The sequence below is a fragment of the Ornithorhynchus anatinus genome, chromosome 16 (genome assembly GCF_004115215.2).
Source record: "Ornithorhynchus anatinus isolate Pmale09 chromosome 16, mOrnAna1.pri.v4, whole genome shotgun sequence".
NCBI classification, from domain to species: domain Eukaryota; kingdom Metazoa; phylum Chordata; class Mammalia; order Monotremata; family Ornithorhynchidae; genus Ornithorhynchus; species Ornithorhynchus anatinus.
The window spans coordinates 32978213-32994777 of NC_041743.1; the positions used below are offsets into that span (position 1 = coordinate 32978213).

General features: G+C 43.6%; 1 protein-coding gene across 1 annotated transcript in view; it reads right to left on the reverse strand.

Moving 5' to 3' along the window:
- Positions 1–16565, reverse strand: part of SORCS3 (sortilin related VPS10 domain containing receptor 3) — a 400591-nt gene that overhangs the window by 120234 nt on the left and 263792 nt on the right. The window contains exon 5 of the mRNA XM_029080272.1: positions 9243–9316. Within this exon, the coding sequence (XP_028936105.1) occupies positions 9243–9316 (74 nt within the window). The remainder of the gene's footprint in view (positions 1–9242; positions 9317–16565) is intronic.

Sequence of the window (16565 nt, forward strand, 5' to 3'; positions counted from 1 at the left end):
GCTCCCTCTGCGCCTTCTGCTCCCTCCCCCTTCCCCCCTTCACCTAAGCCCCCTTTCCCTCTGCTCCTCCCCCCTCCCTTCCCCTTCCCTCAGCACTATGCTAATTTGTATATACTTTTATTACCCTATTTATTTTGTTAATGAGGTGTATATCCCCTTCATTCTATTTATTGTGATTATGTTGTCTTGCTTTTATCCGTCTGTCTCCCCCGATTAGACTGTGAGCCCATCATTGGGCAGGAATTGTCTATATCTGTTGCCTAATTGTATATTCCAAGTGCTTAGTACAGTGCTCTGCACCTAGTAAGCACTCAATAAATACTATTGAATGAATGAATGTTCCTTACGGTGAATCAATTTGTGGATCACTTTATACTCAGGACCAACTTGTTGGTCTTCTTCCATTGTACTATATCCAAATAACATAATGAAAGCACATTATAGCAGAAATGACATAGCAGAGAAAGCAGCCAGGCTTCTTTGATTTCACTACCTCATTACTGTTACTACTATTAATAATGATAGTGATATTTGTAAAGTGTTTACTCTGTGGCAAGTGTTATGCTAAAAACTGAGGTACAGGGCACTCAGATTAGACACAGTCACTGTTCACATTGGGGTCACAGTCCAATGGAGAGGAAAAAGAGGTATTTAACCCCCCTTTTACAGATGAGAAAATTGAAATACAGAGAAATCAATCACATTTATTGAGCAGTTTACTGTGTGCTGAGCACTGTACTAAGCATCTAAGAAGTTAAGTGATTTGCTCTAGGTCACAAAGCAGGCAAGTGAGGAGCTGGGATTAGAACCCAAGTTTCCTAACTCCCAACCCTGTGCTTTTCCTATAAGGCCTAGCTGTTTCTTGTCCTTAAAAAGATTGGTCAAAAAAGCCCAAGAACCACATTAGGTTTCTATTTTGGGTCTCTGTTTTCCTAAATCACGTTCCTTTCTGATTGAACTGCATACTTACCCCATTTAAATTCTGCCAGTGTTTCCATCCTGCACCTCTGCACCGATGGCATACTACAGTGTCTTTTATAGATCAGGTTCATTCTAAGACTTGCCTTCTCAATGCTTCAGTGTCCCCATATCCACCCAAAAGACCATACATGCGAAGCTCAAATTCCCAAGGGGTTCCACCTATGATTCCAACCTCAAACTTTCACGGTTCTGCCCAGGTTATTTGACTGCATCTGCTCAAAAGCAGAACAAGGTGAAAGCTGGGAAGGGACTAAATATGACAGGTTTAGGAGGGGAAAGTAAAAAAAAAAAAAATCCCAAAAAATAACAAACCGCCTCCCCCTCCCCCCAGGGCTAATATGCACTCTGTTTTTCCAAAGAGGAGCTGCAGAAATGAATGGGGCCCTCATATAAATTGAATGCGAACATTAAAAAAGGACGTCTCTGAAGTAGCACCAGAGTCCCTTGAACTGGCAGATTTATTTCTGTACAGGTCTGTAAATGGTCTGACTCAGAGAAAAACTGCTAGTACTTCCTGGACCGGGAGATACCTCTCTTCTGTCCCTCTATTTTAAAGGCAATATGCTGACTGGGCAGAAACAGAAGTAGGTTGCCTAAGGAGTTCCCTAATCCGCCTATTGAAATTCAAGAGAGAGAGAAAGGGAGAAATTACTTACAAAATGCTGTGGCTCAGTCACTCAGTTTATTGTCAGAGGGATTTAGAGGGCTAAGTCAAAAAGCATTATGTGAAGGAGCCACCTTGGCAGGTAGGGAATAACTCAATATGCCCCTCACCTTCACAAAAACATAGGAAACATAATCAGTCCCATATTGGGTCAAATCAATGGTCCATCTGTGTTGGTGGTTTTTTGGGTTTTATTTTCCCCAGTAGAGGAAAAAGGCAAAAGGTGCTTAGAAGCAGAGAATGAACCAGAATGTGGAAAAGTTTTTTTTTTCTTTTGCTTGTATTCTCTGTAGAAAGTGCTCCATTGACAATTCCTATTTATGAGCATGGATTCCCCCAAAGGATCTGAATGTTCAGGTAATGACTGCGGTATTTGCTAAGCACTTACTATGTGTCAAGCACCGTACTAAGCCCTGGGGTAGATTCAAGATAATCAGGCCCCACATGGAATTCACAGTCTAAGTAGGAGGGAGAACAGGTACTGAATCCCCATTTTGGAGATGAGGGAACTGAGGCATGGAGAAGTTCAATGATTTGCCCAAGATCACATAGCAGGTGAGTGGCAGAGCCAGGATTAGAATCCAGGTTCTCTGACTCCAAGGCTCATGCTCTTTCCACTAGGTAACTAGGCAGATTTGCAGCTGGGTTGTTAGTATAGATGGCTAAATGGATTTGCATCCAAATCACAGAACCCTAGAAGTGCAAGGAACAGCAATGAGGCATTTGATTCAACCCCTAGACTGTATGCTTGTTGAAGGAAGGGAAGGTCTGTCATACTATTATACTGTACTCTCCCAAACCCTTAGTTTGGTGCTCTGCATGCACTAAAAGGTCAATAAATATGATTGATTGAACCTCTAGGAAGATGAATTCTTCAATCATTCAGGACAACAGCAGTGGTATTTATTAAGTTCCTACTATGAATGAAGCATGGTGTTAAGAACCACTGCTTGATAATTACCCCACTCATTACAAAAACACCAGCAATGGGAAGTTCATCCCAACCGACAGGTCTGAAAGACATTTGGCATATCACAGTGGGAGGAGCCCTTTGTCGACTGAGGTGCTTCACTGGCAAAACCAGTCACCCAGGATGGGCCTGCAAGCCCTCCAATGCTCTTCTTGAGCCCCACAAACCCACAACCAAAGAATCATGTCAGCGTCATGAGCTGTGGTCACAATGCTGAGGGATGGGGATGAATGATTAATGAATGATGCTGAGATGATGTCAGCAGAGTGCAATCTGGATAAATTTATTGTCTGGGTATTCCTAAAACAGGATTTAGAGAGAACCAAAATGGGGGTTCACAGGGAATGGCCAATTTGAGACGGTCTACATTCCTGGAGCCAAATTCCAGGGGAAGCTGTGACACCTTCATCCCCTGATCCCCTGATCTGTGATTCATATATCTACTCATCTGGGGGAATTACAGATTCCTCAGAGACCCCCAAGTTCCTAATGCTCACTTTTCCACAGTCTGGGAAAAAAAAAGGATGAACTCACAACTTAAATGGGTCCCCTCCTCTCTGCAGTCCCTTTATTCTCCTGACAAGTGGCAATTGAGTAAGCGATCACAGCTTCCAAAAGCCCCTGGCAGCAAAGAGGTTGTATTATATCCTTGGCTTTTTCTCACCCCAGACCTCATGCTCCAATAAAATGGTTCAGATTTCAACCACAACAAGAACAATCTAATTTGCTGGCTTGAAAATTTTATCATCATTGGGATTCTACTGCCTCTAAGGAGAATCAAGATTTCCCAACTCCCCTGCACAATGGCCTTAGTGGAATATGCCTTTGAAACCAAAGTCTCTCTGAATCTTTAGTTCTTCTCACAACTTCCCTCCTGCCCAGCATCTGTTACTTTTGTGCGCCCCTACCTCTTTCTGAACACTTAGTTTGTGAATGCCCTCACCTTCCTTCCCGCCAGAGGACATGGACTGCGTCTAACTCCCACGTGTGTGTTCTCTCTCAGTATTTAGGAAGCACTCTGCACACAGTAAGCACTTAATAAATACCATTACTAATAATAATGTTGGTATTTGTTAAGCGCTTACTATGTGCGGAGCACTGTTCTAAGCGCTGGGGGAGACACGGGGGAATCAGGTTGTCCCACATGGGGCTCACAGTCTTAGTCCCCATTTTACAGATGGGGTAACTGAGGCCCAGAGAAGTTAAGTGACTTGCCCACAGTCACACAGCTGACAAGTGGCAGAGCTGGGATTCAAACTCATGACCTCTGACTCCAAAGCCCATGCTCTTTCCACTGAGCCACGCTGCTTCTCATATTGCTACTGGTGGTAGTCCGTGTGTTGATCTTGCCTTTCCTTGGCTTAGGTTTATCCCCTCAATCCCATCTATTCTTTCCTGCTAAGAGACATAACAGCCTGAGTAATCCACGGAAAAACCATCCACTAAACTGTCATGGAAGCCTCTGCCTTCCCTGGCCTTAATTCCAAACACAAAAGTCAGATTTCTAACAGCCTCTGATTCTTCCCACTGATCCTCTTGCCTCCCTCAATACAGCAGGTGACTACCAAGTTTGTCCTCTGACCACTAAGTTTCTCTAACTGCATTAAGATGTCTCTGGACATCAAGTGGCAAACAATAGAGCCCATGGCAATAGCAGTCCAGGCTTTAGAAGGAGGATTCAGATGCTGCTTGCAGACTGTATGTGCTTTCAAAGCTCTCCTATTGACCTTGTCTGTGTTATTTTCAACATAATGATTTTAAAATTGCCACACTATTTTAAATATGTAAGGGAAAGTTGAATTAAATATTATTTGTGGTGCGCCCTGATCTTCAAAGGGTCTCCCTATCTGATCCCGCCTATCAAGTTGATGTCTAAATTCCATTACTTGCAATTGCAAATGACTGTGTTTGCAAAATTGTGGTTGCAAATGGGTAGGCAGCTCTGGAATACTCAGCTGAAATGCTAACTTTGTTTGAAGAGATGCTGATTTTCCTGAAAGCAATCCCAATCTCGCTCAGCGTGGGCTGTCTCTCCTTTTCCCTCTCTCCCTGTTTTTTGACTTATGGAAGCAGGATGTCCCAGTGTAAAGAGCTCAGGTCTGGGAATCAAAGGACCTAGATTCTAATCCCCTCCTCCTCCATGTGCCTGGTGTGTGACCTTAATTTCTCTGCGCTTCAGTTGCCTCATCTATAAAATGGGGATTAAGACTGTGAGTTCCATATGGGACATGGACTGTATCCACCCTGACTAGCATATCCACTCCAGTGCTTAGAACAGTGCATGGCACACAGTAAGCCCTTAACAAATACCATTTTTAAGAAAAAGAAAAAAAAAACTAGACAGAACGTAAGAAAGAATATTACTAGGATAAGCAAACCACCATGTAAAGGAGAGGAATAGGGGAAGAAATGAGATCAATATCTGATAACTCTTGGACCTCTCCCCACATTTTTGACAGAGAGGAGCGAATCCAAAAAGCATACAGCAATAAGCAGGACTAAGGTCAACTCCACTGACATGACCTCTAGATTTTAAGCTCATTGAGGGCAGAGATCATGTCTACCTTCTTAGTTATATTGTACACTCCCAAGTGCTTAGTACTCTGCACACAATAAGAGCTCAATAAATATGATTGATTGATAACCAACTGGTGAAAGAGAGACTATGTGGGAAGGAGGAGAACCACCACTCAGCCCAGCCACATTGGCTTCTCATAATTCCCTGTTTTCCTGCAGCTAGATCAGCTCAAGAGGAGCCCTCCTTAGGAGTTCAATCTTGCAGAATGAGAGCATCTTGAATTTTGGAAGAAGGGATTATCATATTCTTGGGACCCTCCATCACCTTCCTCACTCTTCTGTCAATGAGAAATCTCTTACAAACTATTCTCTGAGCCCCAGGACACTTTTAACCTTATCCTAGCTCACTGTTGTATTCTTCACCCCAAATCTGGGTTTCTAGCTTGTTGCCTCTTATTGAAGTTATAGTTCAGCTCTCCCGTATGTGTTCATATCCAGAGATGCTCTGGATTTCAGCTAGAGAAACCTGTTTGTATGAAATGATTTCCCTTTATATGACAGCCATGTCACCAAAGGAATGACGACAGCAATTGCCCTTCAGAAGAGTAAAAGTGATGATTATAAAACAAGGTTTCCAGCAGTCGCTGGGCTTGTTTACAAGGGTACAAACTTGTTCTTCCCTCTGGGGGCCAATGTGAAAGAAGTGCAGAGTTTAGGGAATTCGGAGACAACAACAAATGGCATGTGGGACTTGGAGTTTATTCTTTCTTCCTCACAAAGGAGCAGCAACTGTATCCCTGCAGGCTAGGCATTTCCATTTCATTTTATTTTCTTTCACAAGTCCCAACTAGACATCACCAAATCACAACTGCCCCATCTCGCTCCTACCATTCCTTTCCAAACTCCTCAAGCAAGTTGCTTGCATCTGCGCAACCTCCAATCCTCTCCTCAACCCCCTGCAAACTGGCTTCCACCCACTCTAAAACTGCCTTCTCTAGGGTCACCAATGACGTTCTCCTTACCAAATCCACCAAACTACTCCATCCTAATCCTCCTACACCTTGCGGCCGACTTTGATACTGTAATTATAATAACAATAATATTTGTGGTATTTGTTAAGTGCTTATGGTGTGCCACATTCTGTACTTAGTGCTGGTGTGGGTACAAAGAAAAAGGGTTAGACACAGTCCCTGTTCCATATGGGGCAGTCTCAATCCCCATTTTACAGATGAGGTTAAACTGAGACAGAGAGAAATCAAGTGAATTGCCCAAGATCACAAAGCAAAGAAGTGGTGGAGCCAGGAGTACAACTCAGGTCCCCTGATTTCCAGGCCCGCGCTCTATCCATTAGACCATGCCTACTCTCTTCTCTTGGAAGCACTATCTAACCTTGGCATCATTGACACTCTCCTCTCTTGGTTCTCTTCCTACCTATCTGGTGGCTATTTCTCAATCACTCATAATAATAATAATAATAATAATAATAATAGTGGTATTTGTTAAGTACTTACTATGTGCAAGCACTGTTCTAAGTGCTGGGGGGATACAAGGCGATCAGGTTGTCCCACGTGAGGCTCACAGTTTAAATCCCCATTTTACAGATGAGGTAACTGAGGCACACAGAAGTTAAGTGACTTGCCCAAAGTCACACAGTTGGCAAGCAGCGGAGCTGGGATTAGAACCCATGACCTCTGACTCCCAAGCCCAGGCTCTTCCCACTGAGCCATGCTGCTTCTCGCTGCTTCTCACTGCTTCACACTGCTGCTTTTATTGATTCCTCCTCTGCCTCCCACACCCTAACTTTGGGTACCTTAAAACAAAGTTCTGGGTCGCCTTCTATTCACTATTTACACTCACCCCCTTGGAGAACTCATTAACCCCTATGTCTTCATCTACCACCTCTACATGGATGACTCCCAAATCTATCTCTCTGACCCAGACCATTTCCTTCTCTGCAATTTCTCACTTCTCCCTGCCTTCAGGACAACTCTGTTCGAATGCTCTATCTGACATTTCAAACTTAGCAGAACTCCCCATCTTCCCACCTAAATCCTCTCCTCCCATCACTGTTGAAACTACCTCCATCCTCCTGTCTCATCAGCCAGACTGCATTACTCTTGATTCGTGTCCTTCATTCTAACCACATATTTGGTCAATCACCAAGTCCCTGTCAGTACAACCTTCACAACATACCTAGAATCTGCCCTTTCCTCTCCATCCAAATCACCACTATGCTTATCCAAGCACTTGTCATAGCCTGCCTCAAATGGTGCAGCAGCTCTCTCTGACCTACCATCTCTACGCAGATGACACGCAGATCTACATCTCCGCCCCTGTCCTCTCCCCCTCCCTTCAGGCTCGCATCTCCTCCTGCCTCCGGGACGTCTCCACCTGGATGTCGGCCCGCCACCTAAAACTCAACATGAGCAAGACTGAGCTCCTCATCTTCCCTCCCAAGCCCGGTCCGCTCCCAGACTTCTCCGTCACCGTGGATGGCACGACCATCCTTCCCGTCCCGCAGGCCCGCAATCTCGGTGTCATCCTTGACTCGTCCCTCTCGTTCACCCCACACATCCTATCCGTTACCAAGACCTGCCGGTTTCACCTCTACAATATCGCCAAGATCCGCCCTTTCCTCTCCACCCAAACGGCTACCTTACTATTACGGGCTCTCGTTATATCCCGGCTAGACTACTGTGTCAGCCTTCTCTCTGACCTCCCTTCCTCCTCTCTCGCCCCGCTCCGGTCTATTCTTCACTCCGCTGCCCGGCTCATCTTCCTGCAGAAACGATCTGGGCATGTCACTCCCCTTCTTAAACAACTCCAGTGGTTGCCTATCGACCTCCGCTCCAAACAAAAACTCCTCACTCTAGGCTTCGAGGCTCTCCATCACCTTGCCCCTTCCTACCTCTCCTCCCTTCTCTCTTTCTACCGCCCACCCCGCACGCTCCGCTCCTCTGCCGCCCACCTCCTCGCCGTCCCTCGGTCTCGCCTATCCCGCCGTCGACCCCTGGGTCACGTCCTCCCGCGGTCCTGGAACGTCCTCCCTCCTCACCTCCGCCAAACTGATTCTCTTTCCCTCTTCAAAACCTTACTTAAAAATCACCTCCTCCAAGAGGCCTTCCCAGACTGAGCTCCTCTTCCCCCTCTACTCCCTCTGCCATCCCCCCTTTACCTCTCCGCAGCTAAAGCCTCATTTTCCCCTTTTCCCTCTGCTCCTCCACCTCTCCCTTCCCATCCCCACAGCACTGTACCCGTCTGCTCAACTGTATATATTTTCGTTACCCTATTTATTTTGTTAATGAATTGTACATCGCCTTGATTCTATTTAGTTGCCATTGTTTTTACGAGATGTTCTTCCCCTTGACGCTGTTTAGTGCCATTGTTCTTGTCTGTCCGTCTCCCCCGATTAGACTGTAAGCCCGTCAAACGGCAGGGACTGTCTCTATCTGTTGCCGACTTGTTCATCCCAAGCGCTTAGTACAGTGCTCTGCACATAGTAAGCGCTCAATAAATACTATTGAATGAATGAATGAATGAATGACCTCTTGACCTCTGGTCTTCATCCTCTCCGGGCCTAGCTTCACTCTACTGCCAGGATCATTTTTCTTAAAAAAAAAAATTCTGTGCACATCTCCCCACTCCTCAAAAACCTCTAATGGTTGCCCATCATCTCCACATCAAGCACTAACTTCTCTCCATTGGTTTTAAAGCATTCAATCAGTTCTTTCTCTCCTACGCATCCTCTCTCTTCTTCCGCTACAACTCAACACTCAATAAATTCCATCGTTTGACTGACTGATTTAACCACTTGCATTTAACTTCTTAATGTCCACAGCTATGGGCCTTTGAGGATTTTCTGTTGTCTTAAGGCAGAGGATGGGTGAAATGTTCTGGCAAGAACTTCAAGTGGAGAGCTAGAACACTTGGAAATGAGTTCATTACGTGGGGGCAGCTGGCCCAGAAATGCATTGTTTTTTCCCATGCTAATATTCTCCTTATATAGTCCCCTTGTTATCTGCTCCCTTAAAATCCAATGGCCACCTGCCTCTATGTTCTTATATCTATCTGTCTCTGATTTACAAAGAAGAATTGGTGGATTCCACTCACCAGTAAAACCTGTTGGGGGTGATACGGCCATGCATCAGGTGCCATCTTCTTCCAAAGTCCATGGAACTATACAGCTGCAAAAAAACAAACAGGGAAGAACATAAATGAGGGAAAAATAAACAGAAAAAACAGCAACATGCTAAATTTTTTTTTGTCAGTGATATTTTATTGACCCTTACTGTGCACGGAGCACTGTATGAACCACTTGGGAAAGAACAATATAATGGAGTTGAAAGGCACGGTCACTGCCCACAAGGAGTTTACAGCCTATAAGAGGAGACAGACATGAAAATAAACTACAGAGAGGGGAAATAGTATATGATTATGTACAAAACTGCTGTGGGTGAGTACCTAAGTGCTTAGGGGGTATAAGATTATGCACATAACTGCTGTGGGTGAGTACCTAAGTGCTTAGGGGGTATCCAGCCAAGTGCACATGCAGCACACAAGGGAGGGTGGTAAGAGAAATAAGGGCTCAGTCAGGAAAGGTCTCTTGGAGATGTAATTTTTGAGGGATTACGAAAATGAGGAAGAGTGGTAGACTGTCAGACAGGAAGGGGGAGAAGGAGTTTCTGATCACAGGAGGAAGTGGACAAGCAGTTGGTGGTGACACAGATGAGACTGAGGCATAAAAAGTAAGGAGGTGTTCAAAGAGGGAAGTGTGCAGATTGAGTGGTAGTAGATCAGCAAGGTAAGGTAGGAGGGAGAGAGCTGATTTAGTGCCTTAAAGTCGAAGGTACGACGTTTCCATCCGATGAGGAGGTGGATGGGTAGCCATTGGAGATTTTTGAGGAGTGGGAAAGTAGACCAAGTTTCATTTGGAAAAATGATCCAGGCAGTGAAATAAGTCCAATGCACCAGGTCAGGTGACTTGACTTCCCATCCATTTCCCGTTGCTTGTAGCAGAGGCCGTGTACCCTAGCGGTGATCCTAATCCATGCAACCCGCACTCTTCCTTCCATTGAGCCCCAGTGCTTGTCATCTCAGATGAACTTGTCATTTCCCCCTCTAGACTGCCAGTTCAATGTGAGCAGGAAATACCGACTCTGCTATATTGTACTCTCCCAAGTGCTTAGTACAGTGCTCTGCACACAGTAAAGCATTGAATAAATATGATTGATTGAACTCTTAACCCCCTTCCATGAATCTGTTTTGACTGCCTTATACCCTATACTGGTGCAAACAAGGCTGAGGGTCCATCGGTTTTCTTACGAGCCCACAGCACTTTGTTTTCTTGTTTGCTTTCACTGCATGAGTCTCCTGGTCTGGGTCTAAAGCAGCTGTGGATAAGTCTGGCTTTCTGGAACTAAGCGCTTCTCATTTCAGCTACTTGTCTGCCTAACAGTGATTCCTTCAAAGAGAATTCAAGTTAAGAGCCAGAGACCAGCTGCTGTAGCTTTTTTCATAGTATTAGATCTCGACTTGACTGATGACCGAGAGATTAAATTGAACTCTCAGTCTCTAGGCTGATTCGAATGAGCAGCAGGGAAGGCTACAATTCATTTGGGGGCTTTGGAGGCAGCTACCTTAAATTCTAAGCCACAGCAAGTGTTTGAACTCGGTGGGTGTCTCAATAGAAGGGGTCTTGTGGTCCCGACCAGTCTTTCTGGACAAGTCACTTTACACCACTCGGATGGCATCATTAGCAGACACAAAGGAAAAGGTCCATGGTGAAATCGTGAATCCAGCATGATATAAAAAGGCACAGGAATCTTTCCAGATGTGTCTTCCCTCCCTCAGAGATATAGCTCAGAAGGACTGTCAAATCTGGGTGGAAATTGGAACAGACAACAGCAGGAAGTGCTAACGTATGCCTCATCTGAGCAATGTATTAAAAGAGGAAAACGTAGCTGAAGAAAGCGCTGACATTTCTTTCTGTAATCTCACAACATGTTCAAGAGCGCACGTCTGAGGTCCTCCCCCCCGCCCCCTGTATTCAAGATCTTAAAAGCCTTGAAAAATGCATTCAACATTTGGGAAATGGTTTTCATCTTTAAAACTTCTGTAACTCTTCACATAATTTCAAAGCACCCCAAAATAAAATTAGAAATTAATATTACAGTTCTATTACAGTTCTATGCTGTAATACTGCAGATGGGACAAATGTAATTTGTAAAGCCAGCAGAGGAAAGACCAACAAATATATATATGTGCATATATATATATGCACATATATATATTTTTCTCCCTAGAGTAAAAATGATACTCTATGTAGAATGATGGCATGGTCTAGTGAAAAAAGCCCAAATTTTAGTCAGGAGACCTGGGTTTTAGTCCCTGCTCCACTGCTTGCCTGCTGAGTGAACTTGAGCAAGTCACTTAGCCTCTCTGGGCCTCAATTGCCTCATCTGAAAAATGGGGCTATAAAGCCTTCCCTTTTGACTATGAGCCTTGTGAGGGACAGGGGTCACGTCCAAGTTGCTTATCTGGTGTCTACCCCAATACTTCCTACAGTGTTTGGGCATGTTAGTCAATGGTTAATAAATACCATTATTATTACCTAACACTGTGTGTTTGGCACAACAAAAGCCAAACTCATTAAAATGCAATATTCAATGAAAATATGCAAGACTTTGCTGTCTGTTAAAACTCTTAAAAACACAGCTAATGGACATTTCCTTATACAACTATGAGCAACAAAAATGACCATGACCCATTTTTATAAATGCTTCAATTATTAGTTCCTTAATCCCATCTGTGTCACAGGTAAAATCTCTTGTGGCCTGAAAGCTGAAGGCAGGATTCAATCAGCTGGTTATCTGCAAAGTAATCACACCTTGTTGTTTATGGATGTCTTGGATTATCTTAGAGGATGAGAATTGATCAGATGCTCTACATCAACCAGGGGCAGCAACCTGAGAAAACCAGTATACCTACTCCCCAAAGTACAACCATTCCCAATTCCACATTTCATAGATCCACTACAACACTCCCTATGTGTTATTTTTTGGTGTTCTCTCAAATCTAGAATAGCACTGGCAACTATAAAAAATAATGAAAAAATAGTCACAAACAGAGACAATATCTACCCACCTGAAGTGAAGGGATTTGAGCAATTATCTTGTTCATTTAATCCATGTACTCTGCCCAACCAGGCCAAGTCAACCCAAAAAAATTCCACTATGCTGCCTGAATGATCTAGAGCGGCTGTCTACTGGAGTAAAATGATAGAATAATTGTTATCTTTCCACCTCATTGTCCTCTCTACATCCATCTTCAGGTTACGGATCCACCTTCTAATATATATCCCCAGTTTTTCGCTCTAACATCCCATCATGAACCTATAGTCCTTGAATCTATCTAAACCTTTCCTGAGCCTTCTAATTTCTTCAACCGTTTCCTCTAGCAACTCTTTCTCCTCTATAAATTCATTTTGGAACTCTCAGCAATGAATGTATTGAAAACCTTCTAGAAACTATTCAAATTATCCAGCTTTATCATTTCCTGGGGTAATTAAATGAGAATTTGATGTAATAATCAGATAAAACACAGTCCCCACCCCATGTGGAGCTCAGAGTTTAGGGGGGAGGGATAACAGGTATTTCCATCCCCATTTTACACATGAGAACACTGAAACAAAGAGAAGTTAAATAACTTGCTCTAAGTCACACGGCAGGCATGCAGCAGACCTGGGACTAGAATCTAGATCTCCTGACTTGCACACCTATGTCTTTTCACTAAGCTACTTTGCTTCTCTTTTTTCCACCCCCGCTCCATTCAGCTTGAGCGGCTGATTCTTAAATTCATCTCGGTAACCCCCAGATGCTACCTGAGAACACTTCTGTCTCTTGAGCAACCCAGAAACCCAGATCCTAGGGCAAAGTCTTGTGATCGTCCCATTAGCAGAAAAATGAGTGTTTGAGTTGCTATCAGCTAGTGAAGATGAGTTGCCCTGAGAAAAGGGATTGTATCTTCATACTCTCGTACTATCGTACTCTCCCAAGTGCTTTGTACTGTGCTCTGCACAGAGCAAATGCTTGGTATATACCAGCGGTTGACTGACTGTAGACTGTAAACTCTCCGTCTATAATGTAAGCCCCTTTTCTAGACTGTAAACTCATTGTGGGAAGGAAACGTGTCTACAGACTCTGCTGTATCAAACTCTCCCAAGTGCTTAGTACTGTGGTCTGAACCCAGTAAAGTGCTCAATAAATACTCTTAATGGATTGACAGATTGAACTATCCACACTCTCTCACCATGACCACAGCACCCTCGACTCTCCGCGGCCACGGCACTCACACTGTCCTGTGGCTGGCTGGGATTAGGGGTGCAGTCTTTGGCTGTGGAACAAAATGTATCAGTGTTCCTTCCTTCAGAAGAGTTCCTCATATGCCTTATTCTTAGCGAAGTCCTAGAGGTCTGGGCTTTGAAATCAGGCAATTCCTCTCCCACTGCAACCCGGCCCATCCACTTAGCTCCCCTAAACCAATCTACTCAGCGTGCCTCAATCTTGTCTCTCTCACCACTGATCCCTTGCTAATGCCCTCCCTCCTGGCTAAAACTCCCTCCCCCTCCCCATCTGACAGACCTCCACTCTCCCCATCTTCAAAGCCCTACTAAAATCATTTCTCCTCCAGGAGGCCTTCCCTGTCTAATCTCTCATCTCCCCATCTGATTATTCCTCCCTTCTATATCACCTATGCACTTGGGCCCATACTCCATAAGCACTTTGATATTCATCCCACTCCTGCCTCCTTATTCATGTCCTTATATTCTGTAGCTTCTTTTACCTAAGGTATTGTACTTTTTCTTAAGCACTTACTATGCTCCAGGCACTGAACTAAGCAGGGAAAAGATAACAAGCAAATCAGGTTGGACACAGTCCCTGTCCCACATCGGGCTGATACTCTTAATCCCCATTTTACAGATGAGGTAACTGAGGCAGAGAGAAGTGAAGGTCATATAGCAGACAAGTGGCGGAACCAGGTTTAAAACCCAGGTCCTTCTGGCTCCCAAGCCCATTCTCAGGGGAGAGACAGATAAAAGTATAAATAAATACATGCCATATATGTACATAAGTGTTGTGGGCTGAGGGAGGGGTGAATCCAGGGTTCAGGTCCAAGTGCAAGGAAGACACAGAAGGGAGAGGGAGAAGAGGAAATGAGGGTTTAATTGGAGAAGGCCTCTTAGAGAAGACATGCTCTTTGAAGATGGGGAGAGTGATCACCTGTCAGATAGGAAGAGGGAGAGCATTCCAGGCCAGAGGTAGGCACAAGGCACTCTCCCCATCCTTAGTATTATAATCTTTGGCTCTAGGGACCATTATGATATCACAGATAGAATATGACTTCATAAGCAATATAGAGAAAGAGAGCTGATGTCCCATTAAGAAATATGGATCCGATTTTTATGTAAATATACTTAGTGATAATGAACAAGGGAAAATAAAACACAGAAAATGGGGTTAGGCTATGCTTGGAGAAAAATAATTCAGGCTGCCTCTGTCGATTACAACAACAAGGTTTACTTCATTGTGTCCTCTATAAGATATTAGGTCAAATATATCTTCTCAGATCCATGCCCGTTCCAACTGTCTGGCGAGACCCCGCCTCATTTCAAACTCTCCCCAAATTCCACCTTACATATATTTAATGGGGGCTGCCTCCAGAAATCCACTTCTCTAGGAACTCAACCAAATGTTCTTTTAAGTTGCAAATCCCTCAAGAGTCCAGGACTGAAGAAGTCCTCTGAGATTAACAAGCTTTCCCAACATTCCCAGATGCATTAGTGAGCAGTTAATGACCCCGAGCCTACTCCTAAAACAAAAGTACCACACTATAACTATCAGTACGGATTAAAACCAAAAGAAACATAAGAATTGCCAGTTCTTGGACCATTCAGCCTGGCACTGTATTTCCCCCTCCTTTCCAGAAACATGTTTGGAGGCACTCTGCGATGGCTGCTTTCCTTAACATCAATTCTAATTGCGCTATATTAACAAGCATTACTGTTATTCACTTATTCCACTGGTTGCAATGTCCTAATTGTAATTCCAGCATATAACACTGCTTTTCCCACTATGGGTCTACTGAACTGTACAGCCGACATTCCTTAGAGCGTTCTTATACTTACTGATAGCACTTTTATTTGGCTACAGGTGCGCTGAGAAGTAACTTGGTCTAGTGGAAAGATCACGAGCCTGGGAGTCAGAGGACCTGGGTTCAAAACCCAGGGCACTTGCCTGCTGTGTGAAATTGGGCGCAAGTGCCTTAACTTCTCTGTGCCTCAATTTCCTCATCTGTAAAATGGGGAGTAAATACCTGCTCTCCCTCCTACACGGACAGTGAGCCCCACATGGGAAAGGGACTGTGTCCAACCCTATTTTGTTTCTTCCCCAGTGCTTAGTACAATACTTGGCACATAAGTGCTTAACAAATCTCTAATTATTAATACGTAGTAAATGGTTAACATACCACAGTTATTACAATAATAGAATTGATATTTTGCAAAGTAACAACATTTAAGAATTTAAAACAAAGCTGCCATTTTAGAACTTGGACATTGCACTTGATTAGAGAGCAAAAAGTGACTGGTATAAGAAATAAAACCCTCTAGGAAAAAATAAACGTAAAAATTTGAGAACAAAATTAATGTTGAGCAATTGAAACAAATTCACTGATGAAGAAATCAACTGATGGGAAAGTAGTTTTACATGGCAGAGGATAACCAGAATATGGATGAGGCTGATCAAAGAAAATCTATAAACTTGATTTCAAAAAAGATTATATTCCTATTACACACGCTCAATGAAAGAGGAACTTGAATAAAAACATAAAGGGATAATATAGAAACAAGTCAAACCTATAAGAGGCTATGTTTGGCTCCAGGGAGGTGTATAAGTTATTGGAGCCACAACTTAGAACGTTTGACAAAATATATTCAGACACGGAATCTGAAATTAAAAGCAAATATGCAACCATTTTTTAAAACTTCGATGACAGAAGGAAATGGAAAATTTTGGCAATTGTCACCTATCGAGGGAGAGGGAAAATAGTGATGAATGAAATTCAGCTGGGATATGTCACAGAGAGAATTCTGGGTAATAGATGAGCTATATTTCAAAGCTGATCAGGTACAGCTGATTTCTTCCTAAGATGAGTTATATCATCACAAATATAAGTGGGTTAACTGGGAATGGAATTATTTGTATGAGATGTGAGAAATGCCATAAATGGGTCATAAGTTATAAAGTGTAGCTTCCTGAGAAAATAGAAAACTATTGATCATAGATCATGAAATTCTGAGAGCTTGCTAAATAGTTTTAGTAATATCAAGTGTAATAGAACAATCATAATGCCCATCTGAACCTGGACTACAGACAG